Genomic DNA, 15315 nt, shown 5'->3' on the forward strand with positions numbered 1-15315 from the left:
AACATCGTACTTGCAGCAGCGAGCAAATCTTGCAGCTCACCGGTGTGATTTGATAGGATCCAGCGGGCGATCTTGCCCTGTAGTACATAACTCCGTAATGTCCCTTCAACATTTTACCCCGCCATGCTTGCCGGGCAAATGAATCAAGTTTGCTACAGATTTGCTTACAGATCTGAGACCCAAACACTCATGGGCCCATGGCTGATACGGCAGCCACGGGTGGACCGACTTGTGCCTAAGGTACATAACATGTAATTGCCTTTTCTTATTAAGCGACCAAAAGGCCCTTCGTCCTGTAATCCGCAAGGTACTAACGCACAACTTCTGAACCCCCAACCTGGTCTCGGCTTCCCTCTAAAGTCCTTCGATCGCTCGTGATTGGGGGCATCTGGGAATGTTCAACAGGCTTCTCAATTCCACCATTCTCATTCGCCTTCCCCTCTCCCGGAAAGGTGCCGCGCAGCTGAAGCGGCATTTTTCTTGTTGTCATCCTTTAAGGCCTTTTAAAGCCTTTAAAGGCGGTACGCCTAGGTCCACCCCTGGTCTGCTGCAGTTCGGGCTGAGGTTTTGGGTTAGTCAAAAAGCGAAAAGAGTCCCCCGAAGAAAAGCGTCCCTTTAAATGATGCCTCGTATCCTGCAAATCCTAACCGTCAACCGTTGCTGATTCCCTTTCTTACTCCATGGAACGCCTTTTCCAAATTCCAGGTACTGAAGCCAAATTCATAGGAGCTGCGCGCATATGGAGATTGGGGAACAGGGGAGGAAGGGAAGCTCGCAAGAATTGTACGAATTAGGCTCAGTCTACCTCTATAAGTATCAGATTTACACGCCTATCCGATGGAATGACACAGCGCCGCCTACCCCATTAGCAATATGTGGGGCATTGCAAGAGAACGGGTGCAGACATAAGGGTGTGCTGTCAAGATATTGCTTTCACCTTCTTTTTGCTCCGACAAGTAGAAGAATTAATAAACAAAGTAGTCATAGACTTGCAGTACCTTAGACTTTAACGCACGAAATTCGTAGAGACGGTGATTGGGTCTGTCGAAAATGTTTACTTACCGGGATCTTCGTTACGCATTTCGTAGGCTGATGTTCCTAAGCCTGAACACAACCAACACTTCCACTGCACCGACACTCAATTGTTTTCCAGTAGCCAGTCAGGCTGGAATTCATGCTGTGGATGAATCCTCGAGTCTGCATCTCTCTCATCTAATTCTCCTGCCGACTTCTACTTTCATTGACTTCCAACACGCCCAAATCCAACACCCTAACTTCGATTCACACGCCCTCCGACCCAGATCAATTCCGGATGACTTCACGAATCACAGGACCCACAAATACTTTATCGAGGTTCTAATGTGCTAAGGCGTACATTTCATGGTCGCTGTAGACGTCGGCGAACGTCGGTGATGGAGACAGTCCCATCGGTAATGCTTCCTACCCCGTCGTGTGCCTTTCTGTCTGTGCCAATTCTCGAGACTCTTCGCGCATTGCCTTGCTCGCTCTGCATCAAAACGTAGCATATTGTCTAAAAAGATATAAAGTCACCCATCTATGCTCAACAGCTAATAAAGTGTCTATGAACAGCTATGTGCAACGGGTACTGTGGGCGTCGCAGCCGTGGGTTTCGCTTTTGGCCATCCGCAACATTCGGCCGCTGCAAGACCGACATCAAACAAGAGGAGAACTATATCTAGAGCTGGCTTGGATGACTTTCAGCCTCTTTCCAACACGCCAACAACACCATCAGCGCTGCCCCAGACTGCCCCTGCTCCATCCTCAAGACTTCGAAAGCGAACCTCTCTTGGCCGGCCCCTAACGTCGTCGAATAATCCAAGACGCGGAACGAGAACGGTTGGCTCGACACCCGACACTAGGGTTGATGCCGAATTTGGGGGAGGGGAGGCAGGGCATGCTTTGCTGCAAGAGCCTGGGCTTTCCACAGGCCACGGACCTTTTGCGTTCGAGTTCAAAGGCTCGGAGAATACTCCTCCTCCAAATTGGCTCAGGCGCATCTCGAGATCATCTCTCAAGAGTGGAAGTCCTACGCCCACCCCTCGGCCGCGCTCGCCGTCCATGTCCTACTCCAATGGTTCAACAGCACCGATTTTACCTAGCTTTGGTGAGCCATTGGCCGGCACATCATCACGAAATAAGCTAGTGAAGCGAAGCTCTTCACAAAGGGCCCTACATGGGTTCGACGGTAATGCTTTACATTCCACGCTTCGCAGACCGGCCACCAGCCATCAAAGATCCGCAACGCTTCAGCAGCAGTTTTTGCAGGATCAAGAGACACGTCGACCGTCTTTGGGCGCTTCATCCATGTTGCTCAACGATCTTTCCGAGGATCATCATTCGTACGACGAATCGTCGCAACTGTGGCAACCTTTCTTCAAGCCCCAACTTCCAGGAACAATCAAAGATGGTTCTTCACGGAAACGTAGTGCAAATGGAATGCTGAACCGGAGTGACACACCTAAGAGTATCGTTCCAGGCATCACCGAACTGCCTACTCTACTTCTGGCGACATCCATCAGTTCACGATCTTCAAACGAAGGCATCAATGGCCGTGCGTCGAATATCTCCGCTCTTAGCAGACCCTTCACTCCTGGCGGATTGAATGACTTCACCTCTCCTGCAGTCGATCAGACAAAAGATGATGTCAATGCCACTCCCGAGCTCAAGCAAAGACATTCATTTTCCATAAGTGAAATGTTTCCGTCACCGTCGCCCTCGACGTGGATGCCCCGCTTAGGCAGCCTTAAAAGAGGTAAAGGCTTTAGCAGGAGCACCGCCGACAGGAGGGTCGTCTCTGCCCCACAAGCTTCCAAACCTCGTATAGGCGCCCCATTTATTCCGGTTCAAGGAGCCGTCGGAAGGCCGCCCACACCCACCAGCCGCCACTTTATGGAGAGTCAGACAAGCCCTTTCGAGGCGCACTCACGTCCTACCAGTGTCCAGCAGAGGGGTGCATCTTCGCCGCTTCCACCGCTGAACCGTCTGTCCGCTTTCGAGGTTAATCTTCCAGGCACCAATCCCTCGTGCCCTACAACTCCGCAGCCAGAGGACCCGACTTCCCCGCGCGTCCCATCTGGGCATTCTTCTCTATCGACGTCATATCCCATGGGCCAAGCTATAACTAAGACTAGGGCTTACCGTTACTCATCGAATCCGTCAGAGCATGGCTCAACTCTTTTAGGATCGGACAACGAGAACAGCCGTCTGATGTCAGGCGACGAAGACGATATGGATTCTCGAAGCGGCACTATGTATGATTCTACGAGAACTGGTGCAACAGGTAGTAGTCATTCTGGCGTACGGAGGCCTCCTATCGAAAGGATATTCGACGAGTCCTCACTTCCCCAACTGCCTTCCAAGGATAAATTAATAACGTTGCAGGATCTGCTGGCACACGAGTCATTCGCGCACACTGATCAAAGGGGGCATCGTGCTGTTGAGGAGGAGCAGGATGTATCGACGCCCGTTCGAGATACTGCGTTATGCAAGGACGATGATAGCTCCACTCCCATGCATGAAACCAGCAAAATTTCTTCTGACGTTTCTCCATCTCCGCCCATCGCTCAGATGGAGCCCAGAACGTCAGGTCCTTCTGCTCGAGATATGGAGATCGACCAAGAAGACGAGTTATGGTCTTTTGATCCAACGGATGACTTGCATAAAGCGGGTAATGGTGCAAGTTTCCCATCACCAAGCGAAGGGAGTAAAACCTCCTTGGCCCATCCCGGTGGAGACCTATATGGCAGACGAGAGTCTCCACCTAACGATCGATTAGAGATGCCGTCGAAGTCGAACATCTTTGAGTGGTCAGAACCTCCCACGACGGATAAAGACACTTTGGAAGGAGAATCGCCTCGGCCAAAGACAGTTCATGGCAGACAGGGCATAGATATGCGTGGGAGTCGTCCAACTGGACGTCGGGGTCTCAGTGCTCTACATCTGCGGAGCCAAAGCGTCCCTGTCCCGAAAGATACGGGAAGTTATCGCAATGGCAATAATCCACCCAAGCTTCTGGGCAACAAAGGTCCCAGCGAGGATTGGGATGGCGATTTCGACTTTGACGAGCCTTCCCGTGGTCCCAAACAAGCAACAACCAGCACCGATTACATACATTCCAGCCTTTCTTCTGGTATGCTCGTTCCTCGTGCCATTCTAGAGAGACAAGCCAGCGTCCACGGGCAGTTCGGTCAGGTCAAAGAGTTGACTCTGCTTGTGGAGGAGCTAAAGCGGCTTCAACAACAAGCTAGCGGTCAGGGCATTATGGAGGGTCAATCTATTGAGCTATGGAAGGAGGCAGAGGGTATCATTAATCTCGCCACATTGGATGATGAGAAGGAGCTATTTCCGCCACGATCTCCTCACTCTCCGAGTTTTGACTTCGATCTGTTCGACGAAGACTCTCCTCGGAGTCGACGGAGATCAGGGCTCTCGCCTTCCAAAGAGGACCGGATGAGTTTAGTGGATGAATCCTCCGGTTCACAGCCCTCGTCGAGACGGTCGTCAGAACTTCCAAAACTCGAGTCATCACCGCCGACCTCCAGGCCGCGCAAGGAGTCGTCGGCCAAAGCCAAGTCTGTCCTCGAGACTATCCATCAACAGCGCAGACATTACGAGCCGGAACTCCTCGATGCGAAGCTCGCTCAGAAGAAGCTTCCTTTCGACACCACCTCCCTCAAAGACCTTGTCACACGAGCCGGCGTTGTCACTCGGGCTCTGAAAGAAATAGTCCGCCGAGCCGAGAATGGTCCAGAGACACCGGATTCTCGACCCACCACACCTAGAGATCCGCCTTACACTCAGATGTTTCAACAAGCTCCTCCCACACCTACGATCACCAAAAGTCCTCGCGTCACGCAGAGTCCTAGAAGCCCTAGAAGCCAAAGAGGCAGTCCTTTCCTGGGGGGAAGCATTGCTGGCAATGATAATGACATCAACGGACATATGAAAATCATGACAGTTGTCTGAGCAGGCTGGATCATTGTATTAACGCCAGCCCTTGGCCTTGCGGCACCGTTGAAGATGCCCCAAAACCATCGCTTCAATTCTTGTACCATACCATGTAATCTCGCATAGAACTTGTTTCCTTGACCACTCCTCACAGCATTTTAGCGACCTCGGATACGCATAATTCAGCGAATACACAGCGCAGCGGCGTCTAGCGCATGAGGCTACTGCTACTATTTCGTTGTTACAGGATGTCTCTATCGAGCGTCTTCTCTTTTCGACTCTTCAATTCACGCTGCTTTCATTTTTGCATGAGAGACGGGATTACGGGACGACACAAAAGTATAGGTATGAACATGGTTGTCGAACATGTGTGTCCGATGACTGGATCACGGGGAGGAACTTTTAATAAGGGGTGCTAGCATGCATTGTGGGCGGGAGACGGCGAAAAGTCGAGGATCGGACGGAAGACTATTGTACAAAGGGCAGGCAGGCATATCAGACGAAATCAAAGATGTGCTGTATCATGCCTGCGCACTGAGTGAAACCTGACACTTCCGACCCTCCTCCATACCGACTCCGCTCCCGATCCCACTCTCTCCTTGTGCGATCGCCACAGCGCAAGCGTCTCCACACACACACACACACCACCTCTTCCAACACCGAACCCTTCAACCCACGCAAGGCCCACCATCCCCTTCTCCTTCAAACCAACCAACTCCATCCCTCCATGTCCCCCACCACCCCAACCCAACCCAACCCAATCACCTCTCCGACCCCTTCCTTCCTTCCTTCCTTCCTTCCTTCCACCACGCTACTCCTGCCCCTTTTTCACCATCCCCCTTTTTCCACCATCCCTCTCTTTCACCATCCTATCTTCTTCCCCCCGCCACCACAACCTCTTTCTCGGCGCCACACCCACGATCGTCGCTTCTGCACCGGACCAGGACCGCCCGCTCCGACACTTTCATTTATTCCTGGGCTGAAGTGGGAGCATCGTCGCTTTTGATTATCGATCTATTTATCTATCTATCTATCACGTCAGTCTAGGCTCCGTTGCTGGGGGGGCCGTTCTTCTTCTTCTTCTTCTTCTTCTTCTTCTTCTTCTTCTTCTTCTTCTTCTTCGTGCTTTGGGCGAGCGATCGATTAAAGGAGAGAGAGAGAGAGAGAGGAGTGCTCAACTTCGTGCTTTCTGTCTGAGCCCGGCTGACGGTTTTGGATGGGTCGGTTGGTTCTACAGACGCGTAGGGGGGGGGACATGGGCCTGCGGAAAGATCAGCGATGTCAGGATTGCATTCGGCTCTGTGATCATTTCGTCCACGTCGAGTGAGTAACTTCGATGAGTTCTACGGTAGGGTTTGCGTTCTTGCCATTTCCACCTTGCTGCAGCGTACATGTCAACGTTATCTATGTGCGTGAACAGTGACAAATGACATCTCAATTCTTCAAACAGAACAAGTTCACCGTTATTATGTTGTATCTCAGCTCTAAATATCTAACGCTGAAAAGGTGGAAGACCATGGGAATGCATGATAGTCTAGATGCGATCTCCAGAAAGCTCTGGGGAGCCAAAAGAACGGCGCCACCACCCCTTGGACCTGAGAACCAAGGACCACGCTTTCCTCCGCCGTCTAACCCATGAGTGCTGGATAGGAATGAGAAGCTTTCCAAGCGAGCTCTCTTCTCCCTACACCATTCATCAAACGCTTCGAAGCGTATGCCCGAACAGAAGCTTCAGATGTCTCCAATCACAGGCGTGAGGCTTCCAAAATCTTGTTTCACCCAAAGTTCATCAGATCATGCCCTGCGTAGAGTAACGAATTCTGCTCTTCAGGATCCTCCCTCATCTACTCTGGGGTTGCACTTTTCAATGCTGCATTCAAGCTCTGCTGCATTGGACTGGGGGATAGCTGAGCAACAGGCGGTATTACCGCCGGAGTACCAGCCACTCCAAGGCCTGGCGCTGCACGAGGTGGACTGTGCTTTGTTGGCGAGAGACCTGGCGATGAGGGCGCGTTGTTCTGTAGTGGAGGTTGGTGCGCAACTGGACTAGACGATGGCGGCTGCATTTTCTTCGATGCGGCGGCGGGCGATTGCTGCTTCGTGGGTGAGAAAGCGGGTGGTCCGGTTGCTGGAAGAGGTTGATTTGGGGAAGCACCATTCGTGTGAGGTGTCTGATACTGTGGAGAATGATGATGCGGGGGGTTGTATAATGGAGGACTATTTTGAGGAGGGGACAAGGAGGGACCATTTTTGTCGGGCGAGGGGACATTGTGGGTTGAATGAGAGGATGATGGGGTTTGACGATCGAAAGAATTAGTGAATGGGTTTTGAGATGGTGGAGGCGGGCCGTACGCCTGAGCATGTTGAGGTTGCTGGGTTGGTGTATAGCGTGCTGACCAGCCTACATTGTGAGGCTGATGGCTGCTTTGATAAGCTCCATTCGCGTCAAGCGATTGGAAAGCTTGTGGTGGAAGCTGGGGTACATATCCGTTATGTGGGGTTACATGGTTGTTATAGCCATTGGCGTATGCGGGAGGGCCAGGCGGTGATCTGAGACCTGGCGGAGGTGCATCTGGATACGCTCTCCTGGTAAAGAAGCTCTCCTCCTGGTTACCAGCGTAGATACTTTGCCGTGGAAGCTGACCTTGGGGAGATAACGTTGGACCATTCATTACGGCTGCATGCATGCCGTTCTGTCGGTTGTGAGGTGCGTGAGGGTTATGAGCGTTTGGACGATGGTGGTTGTTGCTGTCCACTACTGGCTTGAATTTCTTGGAAGGGGGCAACTGAGATCTCTCCTCGCTTGACTGGCGCTTCTTGTCCTCGTTCGTGCCCGAGATTTCCAGTTTCGGTTTCTGTTGGGGTGGTGAAGATGAAGATCCAATACGAAATTTGAGACTTGGGATCTTGGGCTTCTTCGCATCTTCTTCTCGGCGTTTACAATCTTGACAGATAAAATGGAAGTCGTCCTTTTCGGCATCTGTTTGAGAGATACCTAGGCACGCACTGTGTTGCCAGACATTGCACTTTTCACATGCTACGCTGTGAGAGCCATCGTCCTAGTAGATATCACGGTCAACGTCCTCAACTTCAAAAAGCTTGCAAGTCGTCACTTACGAGATTAGTGCCGTGCACTCCGCACTTTGAGCAATCGAAGACCCATTCGTCGTCTTCCGCCAGTGCTGCAAGCTCCTTCTTCCTCTTTTCTATCTCCGTCTTCAGATGCCTCTCAGATTTCTTTGCCTCACCAGCTTCCACCTTCTTGTTCTCTTCCGAGAGATTGGCCAATTCCTCCTCTTGTAGGATACGCTTGTACTCTCTTTCCTTGATTCGTTGTTCACGAGTCAACATGCGTGACTCTCGATCCTCCTCCATCCTCTTCTGCTTCTCCTGGTTCTGCTTCGCTGCAACAAGATCAGCCTTTCGCTTTCGCTCCGCTTCAGCAACTTCCTGCTCTTGTCGTTCTCTCTCCATCTTAGCTTCGAGCCTGCTAGATCGCTTGGCCGTAGCCAGCTTCTGCATATTCATCAGCTCCCGTTCTTGCTTCTGCTTTTTTCTGACTTGTGACTCTTCTGCCTTCTCAATAACCGGCCAGACTTCTTCCTTGATCCGTCGATAAAGATCCTTCTCATCTGGATCCCTGCTCTTCTGTATTGATTCCAAGAACTCCTGATATTGGCCAAGCGTAATAGCGATACATTCCCACTTTCTCCCGCCCAAACCATCATCCGCTTCGTTCGCCCCAGCATCTCCAACCTCTGCCGGCGTATCATTGTCGGCATCATTCGCCGAATCTTCGGGTTCTATTGTCTTTCTCCGCTTGCTAGCTCTGGCAGCGGCTTTACCCTTCTTCGATTTCGTTTTCGCTTTAGGGGCAGGAGGAGAAGGCGGTGGAGGGTCGGTGCGGCGATATAGACGATTATCGTCGAGAACAAAGTAATAGCGCTCATGCTTATCATATCCAACTTCTTCAATACGCTAGATGCCGAGCTATCTTAGCTGAAGTATGTGAAGAAGGGCAGGGGCCATACCCATTGTGTTTGCTCACTGTCCTTCGCCTCAGGCATTCTCTCCCTCATTCGGTCGGCATTGATCAGGGTCCATTGTGAGAGTTGGACAAGCACTTTCAGCTTGAGGAAGACGTCAAATTCGGAGAACTTTCGGGGCTCCTCATCTATGCCGAAGGGGTTTCGGCTGGGTGCTTTTGCCACGTATTGGCGGCGTGTGTATTCATCAAATATCTCTGGACTTTGAGGATATTATTAAAAGATACTTAGAAACCACTGGCAGTACTCACGTAAGACCTCTATGTGAAGACACATATTTCAGAAGTGCGAGTCCGATGTCTGATAAAACCTGGGAGGATTCTGGCTTGAGACATTCGGTCTCGAGGTCCTGAGTTAAGAACAGACTTAGCTTGAGATGTCTCAGACAGAGAACAGATGTTTGACAGCTCATGGAGCAAAGGGCGGGGGGGGTTTGGGAGAAGTACCTCGATGGTCAAATCTTCGTCAATTTTCACCGCTTTGCCGAAGATATAGATATATTGCATGAGGTTGGCCAACTCCCATGTGTTCCGAAGCTTGTCAAGCATGCTTAATTCTGGTGCAGGCTCCGAAAATTCCATCTCATCACGGTTACGCTTGCGGGAGCCCATGTTAACGGGGCCCTGGGGAGGTCTGTGAATTATAGAGTTTTGTTTCCAGGAGGGCAGACTCAGTCAGTATATGGTAAGATGACACCCGTGAATAGTCGATTTAGCAGTTCCGGGAAGCTATTGTCTATGGAGAGAAGCTCACAGAGCAAAGTCGGCGATGGTCACGAGTGATGTTGAATTGGCCTTGAATTTCAGCATCATCAAGGACGCGATGCGATTTAACGGCGGGAACGCTAGTGAGAAGCGCGCTACGGCAATCAGCCTTATCACTGTTCGAGGACTCTCCAATGGGCAATTGAGACAATCACTGAGTTCAATCTTGAGCGCTATTGACCAATATTGTAATTCACTCCTTCAGCTTCGGGATTGTCCTGTGCCAAGCGCATCAAGTGCACGCTGCCGTAATGATATCTGTTATTTACTTGTACAGCCTCAGCAGAGCTGAGCAACACGAGATTTTAGAGTACAGGACAAGAGAAAGGCAGTGCACCACGGGCATGCATCATCCACAGAATCCCAACTTGCATACTAGATTGTTGAAAAACGCCAATGTCCTTGCTCCTTTCCAATTGAAAATGCTTTTAAAATCCTAATGATAAATCTCATCCCTTCAATCCAAAGCGCACCAGGGTATTTCTATGCATGTAAAAACCAGCCGTCCCTGATGCACGCATATGCTACAGGCCCAAAATCGTATCAGGGGTATATCTTCCGGGTATTCGTGAAGTGTCATTCGTAATTGAAGAGGCGCAGGCATTACATTCCTTGACTGTTCGAGCTCTCGACCACATTGTCTGAGAGGTTGATGAGTAGCTGGGCAAGGCAGCGTTTCGTAGCGGCGTCATCACGAAGGACCGAAGAGAAGGTCGCATCCCGGAGAGGCTCGGGTAGACATTGACGGAGAGCCTCGCGTGCACGGGCATTGTCACTCAGTCTAGTGTACATTTAGCTGCTATGCGATTCCATTTTGTCAATGGAAGAACTGACCTGAGAAAACATCTAACGACATGTTTCAAGAGCCGCACAGTCTGCTGTTCAACAAGCTGAGTGACCATATTACTAAGTACTGTGCCGACGGCGTAGAACCGCTCATAGGTGTGGCAAATGTACCCCAGTCCGGTATCGTCTAGAAGTATTTTTTGTACAATGAATATGGCAACGGTCTTGCTCAACTCCGAGCCAGTCTCCATGATTCGAAGGCACAGTGGTATGATTTCGGTGGTCAACAAGAAGTTGATCACTTCACTCGAGTCATTCTTGACTAAAGCACCGATAACGCCAAGGGATGTAAGACGGAGATACTCGAACGGTCTTGACTTTGATGTTGTGTTCAAGAATGGGTATAGGAAGAGGGGTATATGCGCTAGCACTGAGTTAGCCGCCACTCGGGCATGTGTGAACAGCATGTGCGTACCATTGAGGAACAGCCCACGGGTCTCGTTGTGCGAAGCTACGCACTGAAGCAGCGCAAGAGCGTTGCACACACGGTTTGAGGCGGCGGCTGTCAGTTGTGATGGGTTGAGTAGAGGGTAGACTGAGATGATCTCTTGGAGCAGAGAAGTCATGACACCTTATTGTTAAGTCAATAGCCATCTTTGGATCCACAACACTCAGCAACCTACCGAATGAATGCCATATGATTAGCGCTAACTCAGGCACCTGCTCTCTTTTCTTGCTCAACTCCATTAGCGCAGTCTCCCTCGAATTCCCATTTAACAGTTCCGCGACCCAGCCGAGAACCCTTCTGTTCTCCTCCATCCAGTTCCCCTCCGCCGAGTTGGGACCGCTGTTGTGGTCCATATTCATACCGTGCCCATTCGTACCACTGTTGTTGGCCCCCATACGGCTGTAGTGCTGGTGTTGCGCAACAGCCTGAGCATGTGCATGTTGGTGAGCAGCATGATGAGGATGCTGTTGTTGGTGATGACTTTGCTGCTGGTGGTGCCACGACGGCTCAGCTTGCGGGTACTGCTGCTGGTGAGAGAAGATATGCTGGGGATTGATCATTTTAAAGGTCGCCGAGTGATCCGGCGGAGAAGTGATGTAGTTTTGGTAAACCTTCAAGTACTATCTGGAGATGAGCATCGACAGAGATGGAACATCATCGGGACATGGGAAGCATCTGAGGTCCGAGGTAGCAATGAAGAGCTTCTACAACCCGAAGTTCATGCAGGTTTAAGATCCCGCCTGTTGTTCGCAGGTCGTTCGTCGGTTGTTCGCAGAAGAAGCAAATAGCAAACAGAAAAGCTAGCAGCTGGTGACTGATAGCGAGAAAGTGAAGAAGCAAAAGCAAAGGAGAAGCATTCACTATGGTGTGTCTAAGCAATACAAGGTCAAGTTGATACTGGTCCGTGCTTCGAAGTATTCTCCTTTCGGTCTAGCCAGAACGGCCGGACGACGCGCGAAAATTCTGAGAGATTTATGAAAAAACTCCTGAAGGTGGCACGATCGCCACTTTCTCCAGATGTATTGAACTTCATTGGAAAGCTTTGGAAAGCTTTGAGAGATTCCTAGCCGCAGTGTCGTGGTATTGGGAAATGTAATCAGACTCACGGCATTGAAATGCCTATCGATCAGAAATAAGCAATTACATCTGGATCAGACCTTCATTTGGTGTCCGGGGTTTGGTCAAGAGAAGAACTTTCCGCCTCTAGTATTACTGGTGTTCTGCCATTCACGTGTGGGTGGACAACAGACAAATTGTACGGGTCATCTCAACCATGATCTCATACGACAAGAGTTATATAACTGTATTGCTATGCCTCACACTTAATGAGTCTTGAGAGGAGGAGACGTGAACACTTTTTTGCAAAGCCTAGGGAAGATCCAGAGATCCAATTCATCTCTTTCAATCCAATAAATTCATGCCATCCCATCACTCCAGCGCTAAAACAGAAATCCATCCATTGTCCATCGCCCATCGTCCATCATCCATCATCCATCATCAGCCATGCATTACACACTCAACTCATCGGAACTCCATGGCGCCGAAGCAGCCACGATCGTTCAACCACGTTAGCTCAAGCTGTTGGAACCTATTGTTGTTATTACTAGGTATATCAGCATTTAGCCTTCCAGGCAAATCACCGGAAAAGCCACACTTACTGGTGACTATTCGAAGAATGGAAATAGATTCCATTGATAGTGCCCGCTACTTGGTTGAAGCAGATATAGTAAAACCCCTCGAAGCTCGCACCGTTAATCTCGCGCACACGATGATCTGGCACCAGGAATTTCTCTTTCCAGCGCATGAACATGTTTTCCCGGTTTGTGCTGTGTTTATAATGGAAGTCGGGCTTCTTAGCTTGCTTCGCAAGAGGCCGCCATGCAGGGAAGCGCGCCCAATGCTTCATATCCTCTTTGTCGCTGGCGCCCCAATCTTCATGACGGGTCTGGAAGGTATACTTTGGGCCGATGATCTCTCCTTCGAAGAAAGTAGTGAGGGTAGCGTGTTCGGGTGTTAGCCCTGCGATTATCCTTTAGTATAATTGCTTGTCCAACTGGGCCGAGACTGACCTTCAATCTTGAGATAGCCACAGACGAAAGACTCGCACATGTCAACGGTCTTGATGTCAACTTCCACGTTGTATTTTTGACTGTCAGACTGCTGTGTGCCACGGAATTTGCTGCCAGCGCGAAGCATAGAGGAGGTGTGTGTTTGAATCAACTGGTTGTGCGATTAGTTAGCTTAGCGTTTATTCCAACATTATGCTTCAATGATACTCACTCGGTTGCTTTCTACACCAAAGCGTATCGAATAATAAAGGTCGAGGGCAGAAGACGTAGACGCAGATGGTTGAACGTGCTCCTCTTCCTTATCATCTGCATGCGGGCTCGATGGGCTTTCACCCAACAGGGAAGCCTCTGCTAGGTCCATTGTATTTGTTTGGTCGGATGTTTTGTCGTGCGCCGGGTCGATGGTGATATCCATGACGTTTGGGCTCTCTGGTTCGACAGGTACATCATCTTGTTGCCCCAACGCCCGTTCACTGAGTGTGCTGTCTAGAGCCGCCCGACCAAGACGGTCGAGTACTTCTACCCTCCATTGTCCTGGCCGATCTTCCTCAGGGGGGCATGTTGTGTGGGTTGACCTCTCCAGTAGTAAAGGAAGGTGATCTGTACTATCCCTGGGAGTCGGCATTGGGTACACGCATGGAGGGTCAATCTTTAAAATTAGACAGACCAAGGAATCACTTAATTAGAATGTGGTACGCAATACACATTAGGGTTTTCAGACAATGGACAGCATGACGGGTATGTGCGGCAATTGTCGTGTGGTTTTTGTCCACAAACATGAGAGGGCAGAGCTGAGACGGGTACCCATGATCCTTATGGTTGGGTTGTGGGGGAACGCTGAAATGCGCAACCCTAACCCTAAGTCTCCAGCAGTCGCCACCCTCGCCACCCAAGCAAAGCATTGCGTTTGGGAAGCTATCCCGAGAGCCTTACGACCGATACTCATTGACAAATTCGACCGGCAATAGAGTCAATCTAAATGATGATTTCTCGACTGTCACCTGAAAATGCCAAAGTAGACTCCTGGAGGCTACCATGGGTATGTCCACCGAACCTCAACGCCCAACGAGATAAATGCTGCAGCTAATAACACTATTCTCCCGGTATCGTGGTCTAAATAGGCTTGATCTAGAGATTCCGTATCAGCTGTGGATGGTCCTCCCATGAGAGCGAGTGTAAATGTGAGCTTGGCGTACCTTGAAATGCAACGAGATGAGCGAAAAGACAAGAGCTTTGAGATCTTGTACGAGATAGTAGAAGACGCGCAGGCCTTCCGGATCGGCTGATTCTGTGACATCGACTAAGGATCCTATCTTGGCCGTCTGGGAGTGGACAATCAGCACGTGTATTCTATGAGGCTCCCGGCCAACTCAGCAGTACTCACCTCAAACGAGATATGCTCACTGCCTAGTTTAATCTCTAGCTCCTGCCTGCCATCCTTGTTCTTTTCTGGCCACTTGGTATCGTCCTCCCTTGAGATGCATTAGCAAAGGCCGACGTACGAACTGCAAACGGGGCAGGTACTTCATTATCTCGCTCTCTTTGACGATACGCTTGATCTCGGCGATAAGGAGGGAGCTGACGCACACTGCGCCGAATTAGCTTGCTTGCCCTTTTGTGTAGCCTTCCTCTGTAGACGTACTCTCTTTGCGGATCAGGGAATCGTTACGATAATTGGAGTTGTTCGCATAACGTGCAGAGGCACTGCGGCCATCGCCGAGGGTTCGGAAGTCGAATTCTAACACATATCAGTAAGGCTACCCTATTACTCATCGAAGTTCTCGGCTCACCTAGGAATTCATGACCAAACCGCCCGGAGTGTCCTGAGCTGCGTAGGTATCAGCGGCTGCAAGGACCCGGGCAACATTGTTCCTTACTAGTAGCGCACATAGAAAGGTTCACTGGAAGCAGCCATGTTGAGCGCAAATCTGATGAATGATGGACGGGGGAGCTTGGAGCTTGTCTCGCGGAATTAAAGTAAACGTGTAAAAAAAAATTAGCGCCGAAATTTATCTCGGCTCCAAAGTTGCGGACAGCTTTCAGCCAGGCATGAAGAAACATTGAAGACAGACATACGTGTCGCCCATACACAATCGTTGAGTTGTCTAATCAGTCACTCATTTTAGCCATCTCCAAAAACAAGGGAAGCGGTGGTTCCTCCGGTTGCTTGCAAT

General features: G+C 50.3%; 5 protein-coding genes across 5 annotated transcripts; 1 reads left to right on the forward strand and 4 right to left on the reverse strand.

Annotated features, from left to right (window-relative positions):
• Positions 1–1412: 1412 nt before the first annotated feature.
• HO173_011911 (uncharacterized protein) lies at positions 1413–4986 on the forward strand (the record flags this gene model as incomplete). Its single annotated transcript, XM_037313785.1, has 2 exons — positions 1413–1430; positions 1591–4986. The coding sequence occupies 2 exons, from the start codon at positions 1413–1415 to the stop codon at positions 4984–4986; spliced, it is 3414 nt and encodes a 1137-aa protein (XP_037159300.1).
• Positions 4987–6812: 1826 nt separating this feature from the next.
• HO173_011912 (uncharacterized protein) lies at positions 6813–9625 on the reverse strand (the record flags this gene model as incomplete). The annotated part of the gene is made up of 5 exons (XM_037313786.1): positions 6813–8027; positions 8086–8946; positions 9000–9216; positions 9266–9363; positions 9461–9625. The coding sequence occupies 5 exons, from the start codon at positions 9623–9625 to the stop codon at positions 6813–6815; spliced, it is 2556 nt and encodes an 851-aa protein (XP_037159301.1).
• Positions 9626–10381: 756 nt separating this feature from the next.
• HO173_011913 (uncharacterized protein) lies at positions 10382–11632 on the reverse strand (the record flags this gene model as incomplete). Its single annotated transcript, XM_037313787.1, has 4 exons — positions 10382–10559; positions 10613–10988; positions 11040–11195; positions 11248–11632. 4 exons carry the CDS (start codon positions 11630–11632, stop codon positions 10382–10384), a joined length of 1095 nt encoding a protein of 364 aa, XP_037159302.1.
• A 961-nt stretch (positions 11633–12593) lies between these two features.
• On the reverse strand, positions 12594–13766 carry HO173_011914 (uncharacterized protein; the record flags this gene model as incomplete). Its single annotated transcript, XM_037313788.1, has 4 exons — positions 12594–12675; positions 12731–13091; positions 13142–13292; positions 13353–13766. 4 exons carry the CDS (start codon positions 13764–13766, stop codon positions 12594–12596), a joined length of 1008 nt encoding a protein of 335 aa, XP_037159303.1.
• A 488-nt stretch (positions 13767–14254) lies between these two features.
• On the reverse strand, positions 14255–15056 carry HO173_011915 (uncharacterized protein; the record flags this gene model as incomplete). Its single annotated transcript, XM_037313789.1, has 7 exons — positions 14255–14269; positions 14338–14463; positions 14526–14613; positions 14666–14729; positions 14784–14879; positions 14932–14969; positions 15019–15056. 7 exons carry the CDS (start codon positions 15054–15056, stop codon positions 14255–14257), a joined length of 465 nt encoding a protein of 154 aa, XP_037159304.1.
• Between the last annotated feature and the right edge of the window lie 259 nt (positions 15057–15315).

This window comes from Letharia columbiana (genome assembly GCF_014066305.1).
Source record: "Letharia columbiana isolate WasteWater2 chromosome Unknown Sc0000070_s0, whole genome shotgun sequence".
Lineage (NCBI taxonomy): Eukaryota > Fungi > Ascomycota > Lecanoromycetes > Lecanorales > Parmeliaceae > Letharia > Letharia columbiana.